Below are 21,193 nucleotides of genomic sequence, written 5' to 3'. Positions count from 1 at the left end.
GTAAAGTTTATGACCTCAAATTTGTCAATGGATTTTAAAATTTGACACTAAAAACACGAGCAACTTAAGAAATAATAGATGCATTAGACTTCATAAAAACTAAAATCTTTTAGGCATCAAATACATTATCAAAAATATGACAAAATAACCTACAGAATGGGAGATGATATTTGTGTATCACACATCTTATAAGAGTTTAATATCTAGAATATACAAAGCATCAAAATAACTCAAAAAAGATGATAACTCAAATAAAAAAGGACAAAGGATTTGAATAGACATTTCTCCAAAGAAGATATACAAATGTCCAATTAGCCCATGAAAATATGTTCAACATCATCGATCATTAGGAAATGTAAATCAAAACCATAATGAGAGGAAGACAAGGATGTCCACTCTCACCACTTTTATTCAACATAGTACTAGAAGTCCTAACCACAGCAATTAAACAACAAAATAAGTAAAAGGCATCCAAATTGGTAAGGAAAAAGTAAAATTTTCACTACTTGCAGATGATATGATACTATATATCAAAACCCCTAAAGACTCCACGAAAAAGCTACTAGAACTGATGAATGAACTCAGTAAAGTCACAAGATACCAAAATCAATGTACAGAAATCTGTTGCATTTCTATACATAAATAGTGAAATAGCAGAAAGAGAAATTAAGAAAACAATCCCATTTATGATATGCCAAAAGTAATAAGATGCCAAGGGATAAAGCTAACCAAAAAGATGAAAGACTTGTACTCTGAAAACTATAAAACATTGATGAAAAAATTGAAGATGACACAAAGAAATGGAAAGACATTCTATGCTCATGGACTGGACAAACAAATATTGTTAAAATGTCTATAGCCAAAGCAATCTACCAATATAATGTAATCCCTATCAAAATACCAACAGCATTTTTCACAGAATTAGAACAAAAATACTGAAATTTATATGGAACCACAAAAGACTCTGAATAGCTAAAACAATTTTGAAAAAGAAAAGCAAAACTGGAGATATCACAATTCCAGACTTCAAGTTATATCACAAAGCTCAAGTAATCAAAACAATATGGTGGTCCTGGCACAAAAATAGACACATAGATCAATGGAACCCAATAGAAGACCCAGAAATAGACCCACAATTTTATGATCAATTAATCATTGACAAAGCAGGAAAGAATATCCAATGGGAAAAAGACAGTCTCTTCAACAAATGTTGAGAAAACTGGACAGTTACATGCAAAAAAAAAAAATGGAACTAGACCACTTTCTTCCTTCATACACAAAAATAAACTTGAAATGGATTAAGACCTAAATGTGAGACCTGAAACCATAAAAATCCTGAAGAGAGCACAGGCAGTAATGTTGGTAGCAACATTTTTGTAGATGTGTCTCTTGAAGCAAGATAAATAAAAGCAAAAATGAAATATGGGACCACATCAAAATAAAAAGTTTCTGTACAGCGAAGGAAACAATCAACAAAACCACAAGAGAACCTACTGAACAGGTGAGGATATTTACAAGTGACATATCCAACAAAGGGTTAGTATCCAGAAGATAAAAGGAACTTCTACAACACAACAAACAATCCAATTTAAAAATGGGCAGAAGACATGAACACACATTTCTCCAAAGAAGACATCCAGATGGCCAAAATACACATGAAAAGACATTCACATCACTTATTATCAGGGAAACATAAACCAAAATCACAATGAGACATCACCTCACACCTGTCAGAATGGCTAAAATAAAAAACACAAGAAACAGCAAGTGCTGATGAGGGTTTGGGGGAAAAAAGAACCCTCATGCACTTTGGTGGGAATGCAAACTGGTGAAGCGACTGTGGAAAACAGTATGGAGATTCCTCCATAAAACTACTCCATGAACTAGTATTGCACTATTCCATATTCACCCAAAGAATAGGAAAACACTTATTCGAAAGGATATATGCACCCATGTGTTTCTTAAATTATTTGCAAAAGCCAAATTGTGGAAACAGCCCAAGTGCCCATTGATAGATGAATGGATAAAGAAGATGTGGTATATGTATACAATGGAATATTATTCAGCGATAAAAAGAATGAAATTTTACCATTTGCAACAACATGAATGAAGCTAGAGAGTGTAATGCTAAGTGAAATAAGTCAGTTAGAGAAAGAAAAATATCATATGATTTCACTCAAATGCGGAATTTAAGAAACAAAATAAATGGGCAAAGGGAAAAAGAGAGAGAGAGACAAACCAAGAAATAGATTCTTGGGGCACCTGGCTGGCTCAGTCAGTAGAGCATGCAACTTGATCTCGGGATTATAAATTCAAGCCCCATGGTGGGTGTAGAGATTACTTAAAAGTAAATTCTTAAAAAGAGAGAGAGAGAAAGAAATAGACCTTTAACTATAGAGAACAAACTGATGGTTACAAGGGGGGGGGTGGGGGGCAAAATAGGTGATGGGGATTAAAGAGGGCACCTCTTGTAATAAGCACTGGGTGATGTATGGAATTATTGCATCACTGTATTGTACACTTGAAACTAATACAACACTGTATGTTAACTATACTGGAATTAAAATTAAAACAAAACCACAAAAATACTTCACTCCCACTAGGATGGTTATTAAAAAAAAAGACAGATGATAAATGTTGGTGGAGAAACTGTGACTGCTCATACACTGCTGGTGGGAATACAAAATGATGCAGCTGCTGAAAAACAGACTGGCAGCTCCTTAAAAGATTAAACATAGAATTTTATATGACGCAGTATTTCAACTTCCAGGTATATATTAAAGGTATGTAAATATTCAATTATATATTAATTGAAAACGTATGTTCACACAAAAACATGTGTGCAAATGTTACATTATAGCAATGTTATTCATAATAGCCAAGAAATAGAAACAAGCCAAACATCCAAGAACTGATTATGGTAAACAAAAATGGTATTTCCACACAATGGAGTATTATGCAGTTGTTTTTAAAAAATATTTTATTTATTTACTCATGAGAGACAGAGAGAGAGAGAGAGAGAGAGAGAGAGGCAGAGACACAGGCAGAGAGAGAAGCAGGCTCCATGCAGGGAGCCCAATGCGGGACTCGATCCCGAGACCCCAAGACCACGCCCTGGCCCGAAAGCAGGCACTAAACCACTGAGCCATCCAGAGACCCCAGAATATTATGCAGTTGTAAAGAGGAATGCAGAACTAAGAGAGGAACTTTGGAAACATTATGCTTGGAGAAAGAAGAAAGAAGCAAGAAGACAACATGTTATATGCCTCCATTTACAGGAAATGTCCAGAATGGGCAAATCCTCAGAGATAAAAAGTAGATTAGTGATTAGTGGTTCCCAGGGCCTGGTGATAGACTAGACTGAGGAGTCGTGCTAGAGAATAGGAGGTTGCTCTATGGATTTTCTTCAGAGAGTTGGAACAAATAATCTTACGATTTGTGTAGAATCAGAAAAGACCCCGAATAGCCAGGGGAATATTGAAAACCAAAGCCGGGGGCATCACAATGCTGGATTTCAAGTTGTACTACAAAGCTGTGACCATCAAGACAGAAAAACACAGGCAACACCCTTTTTGAACTTGGCCACAGCAACTTCTTGCAAGATACATCTATGAGGGCAAGAGAAACAAAAGCCAAAATGAACTATTGGGACATAATCAAGATAAAAAGCTTCTGGACATCAAAAGAAACAGTCAACAAAACTAAAAGACAATCACAGAATGGAAGAAGATATTTGCAAATGACGTATCAGATAAAGGGCTAGTATCCAAGATCTATAAAGATCCTGGAGATCTATAAAGATCTATATTAAACTCAACAGCAAAGAAAACAACAATCCAATCATGAAATGGGCAAAAGACATGAACAGAAATTTCACCAAAGAAGAAATACACATGGCCAACAAACACATGAGAAAATGCTCCACATCACTTGCCATCAGGGAAATACAAACCAAAACCACAATGAGATACCACCTCACACCAGTGAGAACGGGGAAAATTAATAAGACAGGAAATAACAACAAATGTTGGAGAGGATGTGGAGAAAGGGGAGCCCTCTTGCACTGTCGGTGGGAATGTGAACTTGTACAGCCACTCTGGAAAACTGTGGAGATTCCTCAAAGAGTTAAAAATAGAGCTACCTACGACCCAGCATTTGCACTACTGGGGATTTACCCCAAAAATACAGGTGCAGTGAAATGGCAGTACACCTGCACCCCAATGTTTATAGCAGCAATGTCCACAATAGCCAAACTGTGGAAGGAGACTAGGTGTCCATTGAAAGATGAATGGATAAAGAAGATGTGGTCTATGTATACAATGGAATATTACTCAGCCATTAGAAACGAAAAATACCCACCATTTGCTTCGACATGGATGGAACTGAAGGGTATTATGCTGAGTGAAGTGAGTCAATCGAGAAGGACAATCATTGTATGGTTTCACTCATACAGGGAATATAAAAAATAGTGAAAGGGATTACAGGGGAAAGGAGAGAAAATGAGTGGGAAAAATCATGACAAAACATGAGAGACACCTAACTCGGGGAAATGAACAAGGGATAGTGGAAGGGGAGGTGGGTGGGGGGAATGGGGTGACTGGGTGTGAGCACTGAGGGAGGCACTTGGTGGGATGAGCACTAGGTGTTATACTGTATGTTGGCAAATCAAACTCCAATAAAAATATACATATAAAAATAGAGTGAGGAACGTGCTCTGGAGTTAGATCATGGCTGGTGGTGGTTACACAAACCTGTGAATACGTGAAAACCCACTGAACTGTGCACTTTAAAATCGTGAATTTGATGGCATGTGAGTTACACCTGGAGAATAAACTTAGCCAATTTGTAGTGAGATGGTCACGCTGGCTGTGAGGAGAGCAGGTCAGAGGTTGGGGTGAGATATGCTTTAACAAATGGACATGTGAAAAAGGCTTTGGAGTTGACTCTACCAAAGGCATGACCTGGACCATGTCCTGGAATAGAACTCACTTTTTCAACTAGAGTGGTGGAAGCAGAGGGTGGAGGCCTTGTACTGCCCATGGTGCTGACCTCCAAGGATTTGGTGCTTCTAAACCTCCTCAGGAATTCATTTCCCATAAGGGTTCTTCCTCTTCTTCATCTTGGTCCTATGATCAGTGCCCCTGGAGTGTTGGAACCCAAGACGGCTTTTCAATGATAATGTACATCTGATGCAACAGCTCACAGACTTTTTTTTAATAACTCCCATTGCTCCTGCCCCTGGCAGCCTCAGCCAAGCTTCATTGCGTGCATTAAGCCGTTTTTTTTTTTTTTTTTCCCTGAGGAGTGTCCTTTCCCTTAAGGCCAATCCTCTGTGTGTTCTTGGTCTGACAGAGGCCAGGAGAAGAATGGAGCTGCAGGAGAAGGGTAGCTTGGAGGGTGAAGATTCTAAGTCCCTGTGGCCATTTTGGGCTGGAGGTCAGTGATGGCCACAGTGTCCTTCCCATGGACAAGCCAGCACTGAGAAGGCTCCTGCAAAGCCTATTGTAAGACAAGCATGGGGTAGAGTGAGGGTATGGAGAAGTCACTGGGCAAGAATGCTGGGGGACGGGGATTGGGGGAACAGTTGATTTTATCTGGAACTAAGACTTTTGTCTGTACTGGCTTATGTGTTGTGTGGAATTCAGGACAGAGGGTGGGAGGGAGAGCAGAAGAGAGACACAGCTGGTTTCTCCCCCATCTCCCACCCACATACTCCAGCTTCTTCCCACACCTAGAAGAAAACACACCAGGTCTTTCTCTCACACATCCCACCCTCTAATGTTTCCCTTTTAATCCTCTGTTCTTCCTCCTCCTACCCACTGCTCTCCCACTCCAAGTCTCCATTCCTTCTCTACAGCTGTACCTCCATCCTCTCTTCATCTATGTCTTGTCTTAATAAGATCCATTAATACTTCCAAGCTGACCACAGACTATATTTACCCTTATTTTTGGAACCACTTGTTCCCCCTTCCCCACCCCTTTCTCGGTCCTGCATGGACAAATTTCCTACAAGCAAAGTGGATGGGACACAAGGTTGAGCAATAACAGGAAAGGGTCTAGGATCCTTCTCTTTCCCTATTCATATCTATGCCTCTCAGTATGTCTCTTTATTTTGCTTTCCAATCTAAATCTATTCTTTTTTGCATGTAGGTGGAAGAATCATTTCTAAAGATTCTTACAAGTTTGTGCAAAGCATGCTGACCATGCTAAGATGATGCTTTTAGATTTGTAAACCTGATGATGCTGGGAATTAGGATTTGGGGTTCCCTTGAATTTGGCGGTGACTTGCTCTCTTCTGACCTCTCACAGTGGTCTGGCCCATCCCAGTACTCTGCCCACCATCAAGCCATCAAGCACTCTCTTGGGAACCATCTATGAGAAAGGCTATGCATGTCCTAGGAACTGTGTAGCACTCAACATATCAGACTTGCACTGAAATTACAAACACAAGTGAGGAGATAGAGCCACCTTTGTGGGAAAATACCAGTCCATGCTAACGTTAGGGAATAGCTCATTACTCTCGGGCCTTGAAGGAGGGGTAGGATTCAGATAGATGAACAGGATGGGAAGGCAATCCAGGTGGGGCGCTGGCCTGATGAAAGCTCCTGATGCATAAAGAACTGAACAGGGGATCCATTTGGTTGAAGCCAAGGGTTCTTAGCAAGAAGCAAGTAAAAAGAGAATAGTAGTTAAGAGTGCATATTCTGAGACTAATCAGACATGAGTGAGAGTCCCAGTTCTGCTACTCACTCTCAGTGTGACCTGGGACAAATTATTTAACTTCTTTAAGCCCCAGCTTATTTATCTGTAAAGTGGGGATAACTAATAATACTATATTTTATAAGCATGCAAATACTATATGAGAATCAAACAAGCTAATATTTATAAATTGCTTAGCATAGTGCCTAGCACATAGTGAACACTCAATAAATGTCTACTCCTACAATGACAGCAATTACTGCTAAAACTACAAGAAATGTTTACTACTTCAATAACTGCTAAGTGGCAGGTGGATCTGCAAAGAAAGGTAGGAGCCCTTGAAAGACCATCTAAGTGTGAATTCTTTCTTTCAGGCAATGAAGAATTTTTTAAAGTTTTTATTTATTTATTTTTAAATTTTTATATATTTATTCATGAGAGATACACAGAGAGAAGCAGAGACATAAGCAGAGGGAGAAGCAGGCTCCTTGCGGGGAGCCTGATGTGGGACTCGATCCCAGGACCCTGGGATCATGACCTGAGCTAAAGGGAGATACTCAACCACTGAGCCACCCAGGAGCCCCAAAAGTTTTGATTTAGAGGAAAAATATCTTTTAGGAAGTTGACATTACATAGTGTGCATCTCTGACTGATAAAGGCATATAAAAGTGTGAGATAGTTGAAATCTTTATAGGGATAGAGATAAGAAAATAATGCTATTTGCATTTTAGCAATCAGTAATTAAGTGGGAAGGTTGGAATTGAGGATAAAGTGCTAAGGATCAAGGGCTTTCACAGAGAGGCCAAACCAGGCCATTTAAGATGCTGCCCACCCAGTCTAACCTTGGCACCATGTGCTAGAGCAAGGACACAGAGCTAGAGACAAAGATGTGTTATCCTCTGTTGGGGTTGCTCCGACAATGCGCTTGGAGTATCTGCTCCACTCCTGCCTGTCTCGGGGCTTTCTACCCTAGTGTGCTGGGATAAGCCTATTTTAACTGTTTCATCATGTCATTTCCCACCAAAAGGCTTACAGAGGTTCTCGATTGTCCATAGGGATGCTTTTCAAATAGTCTTATGCTAGAAGTTGGTGAAGCCACAGAATAAAGTGCATCTTCCCAGAACACCATTTTTACACAAACATTGGGGTACACGTGAATTTTAGATAAGATAAACATGATACTGTTTTAAGTACTGAAACACCTCACAGATAATTTCAGAGATCATTCTGTTTAATATTTGTTGATATAAATCTTTTTACACTTTTCAATTCTCTATGAAAACTACTTTAGTGCAATTGCTGTTGTTCTTCCCATATATCAGGTGGGACTCAGGGAAGAAAAATCTTTTTATGTTCTATTATCTTCACAGGGTCAAGCCTCAGGGCAAATTTTCCTGAATGATTAGAGAAAACAATTTTCGAAAGGTGTAACACAAGGGGATGAGTTTTAACATTAAAGAACTCCCTTTATTTTTCAAGTGAATGTCTTTTAGAACTTTCACTTACTGAACTAAAGAAATGTTTCTTCTCTATTTTATGTTTTCTATAACTCCTTGGTCTAAGCAATTGAGGTTTATGAGCCACAATACTTATTTTTTAAAAAGCCCCTCAAAGATTGTCTAGAGATAGGTGTATAATAGAAAGTTCACATAGTTTTTAAAATATAAAGCTTGAGAATTCAAGGAAATTTTGCATTTGTCCTGCGCTGTTTTGAGTTACCTTTGCAGACGGCCCAATGGCAACAATGCCATTAGAGAGGTATTTATGTAGAAAAGTCTGAGAACTACTAATCATCCCACCTTCAGCCAAGATCATCTGCTTGTTGGCTTTACATCTGGTTCCAAATTAGGGCATGACAATTTCTTCTCATCCACACCTCTCTTCCTTCAGCAATGAATCATATGCAGCTAGTCAAACCTTTGCCATGAAGAAGCATCTATTTGTTTATCTAAAATCATTAGTCTCTATATCCTCTCAAGATTTTTGAGATGATGCTGATATTTGTGGTCACGTGTACTTGATGACATGTTTATTAATTGTTTTTTTTTTAATTCTACCATATTTGTGGAACCTGTATTTCACAGGGCACTATGTTGGGCACCTCAGGTATGAATCAGACATGAAACCTGTGGACAAGGACAGAGGGATACAAAGGGGGAAAGACTTATAAATAAACGCCTGTGATACAATGTAGGGTGTGGTTAAGGAAAGAAGTCTGTGAGAGCCTTGAAAATGTATTTATCTCCATGGAAGGTTCTCCTAAGCTGCATCTTGGAATATATTTAACAATGACCTTGGTTAACTTATTCCTGACTCTCCAAAGGAAAATGATGGAATTTTCATGACTTTTTTTGCTTTGCATGATTATTCTTTAGGCATGTGGTGAAGATCACATGGAAGCACAGAACATCACACAAGTGTTCCAGTTTGTCCTTTTAGGATTTTCACAGACCCAGGAGCTCCAGAAATTCCTGTTCCTGGTGTTCTTATTTGTCTATGTCACCACCATTGTGGGAAACATCCTTATCATAGTTACAGTGACTTCTGACTCTCGGCTCCACACGCCCATGTATTTTCTGCTCCGAAATCTGGCTGTCATAGATCTCTGCTATTCCACAGTCACTTCTCCAAAGATGCTGGTGGACTTCTTTCATGAGGTCCGGACCATCTCCTACCAGGGCTGCATGGCCCAGATCTTCTTCTTTCACCTCTTGGGTGGTGGGACTGTCTTCTTCCTTTCAGTAATGGCCTATGACCGCTACATAGCCATCTCCCGGCCCCTCCACTATGTCACCATCATGAACCCTCGATTGTGTGTGGGGCTGGTGGTGGCTGCTTGGGTAGGGGGATTTGTTCACTCCATTGTCCAGCTTGCTCTGATGCTCCCGTTACCTTTTTGTGGCCCCAACATCCTGGATAACTTCTACTGTGATGTCCCACAACTGCTGAGACTCGCCTGTACTGATACCTCCCTTCTGGAGTTCCTCATGATCTCCAACAGTGGGATGTTAGTTCTCATCTGGTTCCTTCTCCTTCTGATATCTTACACGGTCATCCTGGTGATGCTGAGGTCCCACTCAGGGCAAGCCAAGAAGAAGGCAGCTTCCACATGTACCACTCACATCATTGTGGTGTCTATGATCTTCATTCCCTGTATCTATATCTACTCCCGGCCCTTCACTCCTTTCCCCATGGACAAGGCTGTGTCCATCAGCTACACAGTTATGACCCCCATGCTCAACCCCATGATCTATACCCTGAGGAATCAGGAGATGCAGGCAGCCATGAAGAGATTAGGCAAGCGCCTCATGGTATGTAACAGAGAGTGGACTTAAAATATCTTGGCTTTAAATGACAAGCCCTGCCTCTAAACCTTTGTTTTACTATGTGAAAAGTGGAAAGAAGTCTTTATAGAGTGTGACATTTGAGATTAAATCGATATTTCTATGGACCTACTCCCGTGTCAGGTACTGTGTCAGGCGCTTCTCACTTTTATCTCATCCTCATAAAATGGACAGTGGTTATATTATTTTATGTTAAACACTTTAACAAATGAGAAAACTCAGAGAGAAGTGACTTACTTAATGGTGACCTGCAAGTATGTGGCAGAGCTTGGCTGGGACTTGGATCCTCTGACTTCAAGTTTAGAGACAAGGGCTATGGGTGGGATGTGAAACTCAAGGTCTCCCACAAACACAAAGGAAAACCTAGAGAGTTCCTCAGCTATGGGTGAATATCTGTGGTGACTGGAGAATAATTTCATCTTACCTCTGGAACAATCACAATCTTTTCTGCTTTCTGCTTTTAATCTTCTTTCTTTATCTTTGGAGTTCTGTAACGTTACTCAGCTATGTCTTTGCATTCACTGGTGGTTGTCAATTTTCTTGTGCCCTTTAAATCTATTGACTCCATTTGTAAATGACAGAATGACCAGAAGTCACTTACTGGTTTAATTTTTTTAAAAATTATCTTGAGTCCCTTTTTTAATTTATGAAAATTTTACTTATGTGATCCAGAATATTAATTCTAAGGATGGAAGGAAGCATAGAAATGCTAATTATAATCTATAACATTGACTTAAAGGAGAGAAATGGGAGACATTTCCTCAGATGTATCTTAATATGTGGTCTCACAACATGAGATACTCAATTCTGAAATGAATTTTTTTTAAAGACTTTATTTATTTATTCATGAGAGACATGGAGAGAGAGAGAGAGAGAGAGAGAGAGGCAGAGACACAAGCAGAGGGAGAAGCAGACCCCATGCAGGGAGCCTGATGTGGGAATTGATCTGGGGTCCCCAGGATCAGGTCCTGGGCTGAAGGCGGCGCTAAACCGCTGAGCCACCAGGGCTGCCCTCTGAACTGAATTTGTTGAGAAATACCTCCTTTAGAAGGACACAGCTGTAGACCTAAGAATTTAAGACATCTCTTACTGAGGCTATGCTATGTTTATGATATAAATGTGACTCAGATCCAAATTTATTAACCTTAAATGGGTTGGTGCAATGTCTTTCATGACAAAGGCTGTACAGAAAAAGTTTAAAATAAGTTGTTCATGGGGTACATGTGTGGCTCAGTTGATTGGACATCCAACTCTTGGTTTTGGCCAGGGACATAATCTCAGGAGTCCTGGGATTAGCCTCAGGTCAGGCTCCGTGCTCAGCAGGGAGTCTTCTTGAAGATTCTCTCCCTCAGCTGATCCACCCACTCATGGGCTTTCCCTCTCCCTCTCCGCCCCCCTCTCTAAAGTAAATGAATGAATCTCAAAAAAAAAAAAAAAAAAAAGTTGTTCATAAAATAGTTTAAATTAAAAACATCCCCCACGTTCTGATGCTGTCTTTAATTGTATAGTGAGACACTAACAGGATTTGTGGCCAAGGCTCTCTCAATCTGGGCTCCAGCTCTTGTTAGTTGTGTTCCTCTTGGACATCATTGAATTTCTACTTCTTTAGCTATAAAATTTACATAATTGCTCACAGTGTTGTGTGGGTCAGTGGGGTAAATGGAAAACATCCAGCACAGGACTTGGCATATAGTAGGCATTCAATTAATGTTAGTTCCTCCACCCATTCCCATTTATAATTATTTTTTTACTTCCCATCAATACTTTCTCTTAAATTTCATTTCCAGTATCATTCATATACAGTGTTAAATTGGTTTCACATGTAAAATATAGTGATTCAATAATTCCATGTATTACTCAGTCCTCATCAAGGTAAGTGTACTCTTAACTTCCTTCACCTAGGGGTGCCTGGATGGCTCAGTGGTTGAGTGTCTACCTTTGGCTTAAGTCGTGATCCTGGGGTCTTGGGATCGAGTCCCACATTGGGCTCCCCACAGGGAACCTGCTTCTGCCTCTGCCTATGTCTCTGCCTCTCTCTGTGTGTCTCTCATGAATAAATAAATAAATAAGATCTTTAAAAAAGTCCTTTACCTAGTTCACCTATCCCCCAACTACCTCCCCTATGTTGGCTCATTATCTGGTTTGTCTCTTTTTTCCCTTTATTTGTTTTGTTTCCTAAATTCCACATATGAGTGAAATCATATGATACTTGTCTTTCTCTGACTTATATCACTTAGCATTATACTCTCTAGTATGTTGTTGCAAATGGCAAAATTTCATTCTTTTATATGACTAATATTCCATTGTGTACATATATCACATTTTCTTTATCCATTCATCTATCAATGGACTCTTGGACTGTTTCCATAATTGGGCTATTGTAAATAATGACTCAGTAAACCTATGGGTGCATATATCCTTTCAAATTAATGTTTTCCTATTCTTTGGGTAAATATAGAGTAGTGCAATACTGGATCATGGAGTACTTTTGTTTTTAATTTTTTGAGGTATCTCCATACTGTTTTCCACAGTGACTTCATCAGTTAGCATTCCCACCAAGTGCTTGAGGATTCCATTTTCTCCACATCCTCTTCAGGACTTGTTATTTCCTGTGTTTTTGAGTTTAACCTTTCTGACAGGTGTGAGGTTATGTCTCATTGTGGTTTTGATTTACATTTTCCTGATGATGAGTAATTTGAGTGTTTTCTCATGTCTTTTGGCCTTCTGGATGTCTTCTTTGGAGAAGTGTATGTTCATGTCTTCTGCCCATTAAAATTTTTTTAAAATTTAATTGAGAGAGAGAGGGAGATCACAGAGGGAGAGGAAGAGGGAGAAGCAACTCACTGATGACAGGGAGCCTGACTTGGGGTCAACCCCAGGATGCTGAAATCATGACTTGAGCCAAAGGCAGATGCTCAACTGACTGAGCCACCTAAGCACCTCACTCCCTTTTTTTAAAAAAAGATTTTTAAAATTAATTAATTAATTAATTTAGAAAGAGCAAACATAAGGAGAGAGAGAGAAAGAGAGAAGCAGACTCTGCTAAGTGGAGAGCCTGATGTTGGGTTCAATCCCAAGACCCCAGATCGTGATCTGAATTGAAGGCAGACCCTTATCTGACTGAGCCACCCAGGCACCCCTGGATTTAAATTGGATTTCTTGTTTTCTGCTGTTGAGATGTAGAAGTTCCTTATATCTTTTGAATACTAACTCTGTTGGGTATGTCATTTGCAAATATCTTCTGCATTTCAGCAGGTTATCTGTGTTGTTGATTGTTTCTTTTACTCTGCAGAAGGTTTTTATTTTGATGTGGTCCCATATTTCATTTTTGCTCTATTTCCCTTGCCTCAGGAGACATTTCCACAAAAAATGTTTCTATGGCTGCTGGAGAGACATTACTGCCTATACTCTCTTCTAGGATTTTTATGGTTTCAGATCTCACATTTAGGTCTTTAATCCACTTCCAGTTAATTTTGTGTATAGTGTAAGAAAGTGGTCCAGCTTCATTCTTTTGCATGTAGCTGTCCAGTTTTCCCAAGACCATTTGTTGAAGACACTTGTTTTTCCCATTGGATATTCTTTCCTGCTTTGTTAAAGATTAATTGGCCATATAATTGTGGATTCACTTCTGGGTTTTCTATTCTATTCCTTTGGTGTTTGTGTCTATTTCTGTGCCAGTACCATATTGTTTTGATTACTTGAGCTTCGTAGTATAAGTTGAAATCTTCTCAACAACACTTTTAAGTTAAATCAAGATAGTTAGGGCAGCCTGAGTGGCTCAGTGGTTTAGCGCCACCTTCAGCCCAGGGCCTGATCCTGGAGACCCAAGATGGAGTCCCACGTTGGGCTCCCTGCATGGAGCCTGCTTCTCCCTCTACCTGTGTCTCTGCCTCTTTCTCTCTCTCTCTCTCTCATTCTGTCTCTCATGAATAAGTAAATAAATAATCTAAATAAAAGAGATAGTCATCTGGTTCTTTAGGGTCTAAACAATCAGGTCTAGTCAAGTAATGGTCTTTTGTCATTTTATTTATATAGGATTAGTGAAAACAGCGCTCTCAGAAGTTGTTGATGGAAGGCTGTACGTTATTTCAGTAGTAGCAGGTTAAAACGATATTTTGTTTGAGTGTAACTATACTCAGCTGACACACAACGGTACATTACTTTCAGGTGTACAACATAGTAATTCAACTTCTTTATACGTTATGCTCAGTGATAGTTTGATTCTGGCTCAGAGAATACTCCATGTCTTAGCCTCATTAATCTGCAAATCTTGCCATTCCAGTTGCATTTATGATCAAGTTCAGGGATGACTGAGGTATGAGGAGGAGAAGACCTCAATTAGCCCTGCCTAGGAGTTAGTTTTACATTTGATCCATACAAGGTGGTGTATCGGTCAGAGTTCCACCAGAGCAACAGAACCAGTTGCATAACCAGATAATATGAATATATTAAGAGATTTATTACAAGGAATTGGCCTACATGATTGTGAGACTGACCCCTGAGCCAGTAGAAGTGCATAGGACAGGCATCAGGAAGGGCAGGCAGGGGCTCTGAAGCCACAATCCAGAATGTCACCTTCTTCAAGGAAACCTCAGTCTTGCCCTCAAGGCTTTTTAAGTCACCGACTCACGCACATCCAGGTTATGTAGGAAATTCTCTTTTACTTAAAATCAACTGATTAGGTAGCAGTCACAAGTGTGAAGTACCTTCATGGCAACACTTAGATTAGTGTTTGGTTGAATAACTGGGAACTATAGACTCATCAAGTTGACATATGAAACCAGCCATCATAACAGGAGAATTATTACTATCAGTGATGCTGGGCACCCTTAATGAGAATATAGATGAAGTTCCTTCCAGATTTATCTTGCATCCATACAAGTTTGAGGTGGTAACAACAGTTAAGCCTGACAAATATTTATTTTCTTAGATATATGGTACATGGGGAAATCATTTTCTCAGTTCAGTTTTCCATGACTGGGTCTTTAGCATTATTACTCCTTTCCTGCCATTCTGGTGTTGGGAATTCATTATGTTGGCCAGTGGATGCAGTGAACAGATGAGGTTTGGTGGACATTCTACAGACCCATAAGTGTCTTGACAGGGGAAATACATTAACTGAAATATCTCAGTTTTCTCTTAGTGAAAGCTAAGTCAGAATCAGAACTCAAAAATCAGCCACATGATCATCAACAAAATGTACAAGCCCTGTCCCTTTCCCCAGAATCAATCCAGACCACTTGGTTTCAAGTGATTAAATTTTAAATTGGACTGAAGCTCTAAACAAGAGTTAGTGGTTGGTTTCTCTTTTAATCTACATTTCCTGTATGTGGAAAATCTTCACATTGTATTCTTATCTGCCAGAGATACCCTATTAGGCCAACTGTAAACATGTCCAATGCAAGAATATAGACCAACCTGGAAATGCTATGTAGATCAGAGAGACTTAAAAAATCAGATTTTACAACACATCAAGCTTACAGTGGCAGTGAATTTTGGTTTTGATCGCTTTCTCATAAGGAGACATTTTAAGAGTTTCTTGTAGCAATCAGTGTGCTAGAATCAGTAATAGTTCGCATATAAAACGCTAGCATTTTATATGCAATGGCATATTACTCAACCACCAAAAAACTGAAATCTTACCATTGGCAACAACATAGATGGAACTAGAGGGTAATATGTCAAGGGAGATAAGTCCATCAGAGAAAGACAATTATATGATTTCACTCATGTGTGGAGTTTAAGAAACAAAACAGAGGATCATAGAAGAAGGGAGGTAAAAATAAAATAAGATAAAAGCAGAAAGGGAGACAAACCATATGAGACCCCTAACTATAGGAAACCAACTGAGGGTTGCTAAAGGGGGGTGGGTTGGAAGATGGGGTAACTGGGTGATGGGCATTAAGGAGCGCACTTGATGTAATGAGTACTGGGTGTTATACACACCTGATGAATCACTAAACTCTACCTCAGAAATTTATAGTACACTATGTTATAATTAATTGAATTTAATTACAATTTTAAAAAATTCTACCATTTTATAAATAGTATGAGTAGACCTGGATACAGTTGGTAAATCAACACTGTGGTTCTGGTTGGTAAAATAAAAGAAAGGATTTTTTTTTTTAAAGATTTTATTTATTCATGAGAGACACAAGAGAGAGGCAGAGACACAGGCAGAGGGAGAAGCAGGCTCCATGCAGGGACCCTGACGTGGGACTCCAACCTGGGTCTCCAGGATCACACCTGGACTGAAAGTGGCGCTAAACCACTGAGCCCCTCCCCCGCCCCCAGGCTGCCCCAAGGACAAGATTTTTCATGAGTTTCCATTGTAGTATAGAAACATTTTCCCACATACTACTTTCCCTAAATAAAGACCAATTAAGTTTAAAAGCAGAAGGAGGAAGAAAGAGAAGAAGGAGGAGGAAAGGAGAAGAAAAAAGGAAGAAATGTTAGCTTGAATATTCTGCACATGCGCATGAGAGAGAGAGAGAGAGAGAGAGAGAAAAAACAGTCAGTGGTGCTAAATGTGTAGCCCAGGAACAGGAGCAACAGAATTATCTGAGAACTTGTTCCAAATGCAAATTTTTGGCCCTATTATCGCCCAACTGAATGAGAAAGTCTGGGGCTGGGGACACTGTCTTAAGCTCTCCAGGTGATTCTTTTAAGGGTAAGAGTCACTGATCTAATAAATGGGTTTGTCTAAAACTCTCAGAGTCTGTTTCCTTGGAAGAGACTCTTGTGCTTTCGGATCATGGTCTTAGAATCCTACATCCTGCAAATCTCTAAAGTTTTCAATGTCCTTGGTACTTTGGCCCCCAAGGAAGACCTCTCAGAGAGTATATGTTTTTGAGACATTTAGAAACTCTTTTAACAACTCCCATTGTTCCCTGGCCTCCAGGGGGAATCAGTGATGGTGGGGGGGTGGGTGTGGAATCACCCTAGCTCTGCTTCCAGAGGTGAGCCCAGTCCAATAGTGTGTCCCCAAGGATATGCCCTCTTTCCCTAGGGTCACCCCTGCCGTCATAGGTGATCTGTGGGCAGTGGCCAGGGAACTGATGCTGCAGGAAAAGGCTCTTCAAGATTATGTGAGACCTGAAGCCATTCTTTGGTTCTGGGCTGGAGGAAGGTAAGACACCAAGGTTTTCTTCCTTGTAGATAAATCAGCTGTCAGAAGGACCCAAAACACTTACTGGAACGTAGGGGAGAATAAACATAAACAAGTGACATAGACTGGATGGTAGTAAGTCTGAACTATGAAGAGAGTCTCAGGAAGGAATTCAGGGGAAATGTGACATTGAAAACAGATGCCTCAGGTTGCATGTGAAAATCCAGGCTTTTTTTTTTTTTAAGATTTATTTATTTGTTTGTTTGTTTATTTATTTATTTATGATAGACATAGAGAGAGAGAGAGAGAGAGGCAGAGACACAGGAGGAGAGAGAAGCAGGCTCCATGCCGGGAGCCCGATGTGGGACTCGATCCTGGGACTCCAGGATCGCACCCTGGGCCAAAGGCAAGCACCAAACCACTGAGCCACCCAGGGATCCCCGAAAACCCAGGCTTTTAACAACCAAGCAGGAACGGAGGGTGCTGAGAGCAGAGTGTGAGGAAATACACCACAAAATCCCCACCTAGACCCAGAAAACAAGGTCACAGAATTACCTACTACTAATCCATTGGTTAGCAAACATGTTTGGAGCAACTGCTAAATCAGCATTTCTGTTCTAGGTGCTGAAGCTATTGAGTCACCGAATTTACACTCTAGTTAAGAGAGAGGGACAAGAGAAGAAAGGGAAAAATGCTCTAAGGGAGCTATTTATAAAACCTTGTTGGCACCCAGAGAAAGAGATTAATTCTGCATGCAAGAGATGGGGGAGGAGTCACAGAGCAGGTGATATCCCAGTCCTTGTAGGGTGAGAAGGTAGTAAAAGGCATTTCAGGAAACAGAACTCATTACCAAGGCTACAGAAAAAAACGAGTTTATGGCACATATGAGAAGCTATGAATTTCTTAAATGGCAATCAGTTCCTGGGTGACAGGGATACAAAGGTAGGTGAAGGCTATATTTTATAGCCTTGTGTGACTCGCTGAGAGGGAGTTGCATGCACATATGTAAGCATGTGTTTCAACTCTGTACAAATGCACAAAGCATGTTGAGCAGCATGGAAGAGTTTGAGTTTTAATCTAGGGGCACTAAACAGTCATTGGAAGCAAATGGAAGCCAAAGAATGAGATTAACATGACCTTTAATCTATCTAGACTGCAGAAAGCTCATGAGAGAGGATGGGACTGAGACAGGGCAGGAGGAGTGGGAGAGGCCCCTAGCCCGAACCCCACACCCCTTACCTCTTCCCCTCCACCTCCTTCTCCAGTTTTGCCCCATTCCCTCTCCTTCCCCACTGCAACCATTTTCCCTTCCTTCACCTGCTCTCTTCTTCCCTCTCCCATCCTCTTCCTCTCCTGCCTCGATTCCTTTGTCTGTTCCTATTGCTCCTATCTCAACATCTTCCTTCATCTTCTCCCCTTACACCAGTAACATCTTCTAAACTTCTTGTTTCCTCTCAGTAGAGCTCTCTGAGTCCCCATCATGCAATATTCGTCATCTATTTCTTAATCCAGAGACTCTCTTGTCTCAGCACACATCCATATATTTCAGGCCTCAGGAGGTAAGGGGCTGCACCCCACAGTTCCTCCTCCACACAGCAGTGAACACTACCTGCTTTTGGAACGTTGACTATCCACAAAGATGGGCACAGGGCAGAGCAGGAGGAGGGGGCAAAATAAAGATCCATGTCTCTGCCTCTGGGAGCTTTCAGTTAAATTGTGGAGGAAAAACATAGTCACAGGAAAAGCTCATTAACAGGAAGACGTATTAAATATTGATTGAAAACTGGTTATTAGAAAAATTTATTTGAGACTAGTAGAAGGGAGGATGTCTTTAGAGGAGGGGAATATCCAGAAGAAGTGATTGCCAGAATGATTTATTTCCAGGCTGTTCTAGGAACTTGATGTGTCATTTTATTTCATCTCCTAAATGGTTCTATAAAGAAATGTTTTTATTCCTATCTTACAGACGTGGAAACTGAGGCTCAGAGAAATTAAGTAGTTTAATCAAGGTCAGATCTCAAGGAAGTAGAAACCCTGAACTTGACTGCTGGTATGTTGAACTCCAACTGTCTCCCCACCCAAATATCCCATGTAATCTTTGAAAGACAGGTTGCATGTGGCTCTGGATGGCTTTAAGATATCTCATGAATGTATATTACAGCACCAACTTGTAAATTGTCCAAGGTAAGCCCAATTAATCAGCACCTGGTGATATGGTCTGCACAAGAGGATCCATCATCTAGGCCTGGAAACTCGGTTTGAGTCCCTAGCACTAAAAGCGACTTCATGCATCAATGCCTATGGTTCAGTTTCTTTAGGTGTATGGACAAGATGCCATGGAGCCAGAGAACCTCACGTGGGTATCAGAATTTGTCTTCTTGGGGTTCTCCCAGACTCGAGAGCTCCAGCTTTTCCTGTTTCTGGTGTTCTTGTTTGTCTACACCACCACTGTCGTGGGAAACCTCCTCATCATGGTCACGGTGACCTCAGACACCCGGCTCCACACACCCATGTACTTTCTGCTCCGAAATCTGGCTGTGCTGGACCTCTGTTTCTCCTCTGTCACTGCCCCAAAGATGCTGGTGGACTTTCTCTCTGAGAAGAAGACCATCTCCTACCAGGGCTGCATGGCCCAGATCTTCTTCTTTCACTTTCTGGGAGGTGCCATGGTCTTCTTCCTCTCTGTGATGGCCTATGACCGCCTCGTTGCCATCTCCCGGCCCCTCCACTATGTCACCATCATGAACACTCAGCTCTGTGTCCAGCTGGTAGTGACAGCCTGGATGGTAGGTTTTGTGCATTCCATTGCCCAACTGGCTCTGATGCTCCCGCTGCCTTTCTGTGGCCCCAACATCCTGGATAACTTCTACTGCGATGTCCCACAAGTGCTGAGACTTGCCTGCACTGACACGTCCCTTCTGGAGTTCCTCATGATCTCCAACAGTGGGCTGTTGGATATCATCTGGTTCTTTCTCCTCCTGACCTCCTACTCTGTCATCCTGGTGATGCTGAGGTCCCACTCTGGGCAGGCGAGGAGGAAGGCAGCTTCCACCTGTACCACCCACATCGTCGTTGTGTCTATGGTTTTCATTCCAAGCATTTACCTCTATGCTCGGCCCTTCACCCCCTTCTCCATGGACAAGGCTGTGTCCATCAGCCACACGGTCATGACCCCCATGCTCAACCCCATGATCTACACGCTGAGGAACCAGGAGGTGCAGGCAGCAGTGAGGAGACTAGGGAGGCGCCAGCTGCTTTGTAAAAGGGATCTTGGACAATGAGTAGGTCACTTCTCCCTGGCTTGCTTTTCCATTTGTGAAATGGAGGGAGAGCTACTGTTCCTGCTGTCTTCACAGCTTGTGGATACGTTGTGGAGGTCATCACAGAAGTGACTGAGTTCTGAAACTAAGCACCTTACTCTGATTCTTCGGAAAAAGGAACAAGTCCTGTTTGGTGGCTAAGGTTTATGCTGGAGTTCTAAAACTCCTGCTACAGTGAGAAGTTCTCATGGCTCCAGAAAGCCACCCTTCTTTTCTCCTTGGTGGATGGTTTCCCCTTACAAGAAAGGTATATCCCCAGTGAGAGCAGTTCTAGTTTACGTGTTTTCCCAGCCACTTTTGGTCTGTGTCCAAACATGTTAGAGAAAGCACAGGCCTTTGAAGACTTAGCCCTAAACTGGGAGCCCCTGGCCCATTTGTCACCAGACTGGTGACCTCGGAGAGGCCACCTGGCCTCTCTTGAACTCGTGGATTCCTCTGCACAGGACTGGCATGAAGCAATATCTGTCCCAACAATCTCACAGATTTGTTACAAGATTCCAAAAAAATGTGTACGAATATTTTATAAACCTTACATAGAACCTAGGTAAGGATTATTGTCATTGTTATCATTCTGCCTGACATTTCTTCTCTCATCGGATAGGTAGTGTTTTGGGAGTGTTTGGTGGCAATTCCTCAGTCAGTGAGGGGGGCCTGGGGAGGGTGGGAGGGCCATGCAACATGCCCAAGAGTGAAACAGAGAACAGAGAGTGAACATAGATTCA

At 41.1% G+C, this 21,193-nt stretch overlaps 2 protein-coding genes across 2 annotated transcripts; both read left to right on the top strand.

Annotated features, from left to right (window-relative positions):
* Window positions 1-9,092: 9,092 nt before the first annotated feature.
* LOC140605656 (olfactory receptor 4D1) lies at window positions 9,093-10,034 on the top strand. The gene has a single exon (XM_072777739.1). The coding sequence runs from the start codon at window positions 9,093-9,095 to the stop codon at window positions 10,032-10,034; it is 942 nt and encodes a 313-aa protein (XP_072633840.1).
* A 9,453-nt stretch (window positions 10,035-19,487) lies between these two features.
* LOC140605654 (olfactory receptor 4D2-like) lies at window positions 19,488-20,432 on the top strand. Its single transcript, XM_072777738.1, has one exon. The coding sequence runs from the start codon at window positions 19,488-19,490 to the stop codon at window positions 20,430-20,432; it is 945 nt and encodes a 314-aa protein (XP_072633839.1).
* Window positions 20,433-21,193: the final 761 nt, after the last annotated feature.

This window comes from Canis lupus, chromosome 16, assembly GCF_048164855.1.
Source record: "Canis lupus baileyi chromosome 16, mCanLup2.hap1, whole genome shotgun sequence".
NCBI lineage: Eukaryota > Metazoa > Chordata > Mammalia > Carnivora > Canidae > Canis > Canis lupus.
This window is presented reverse-complemented; position numbering and strand designations above follow the sequence as displayed.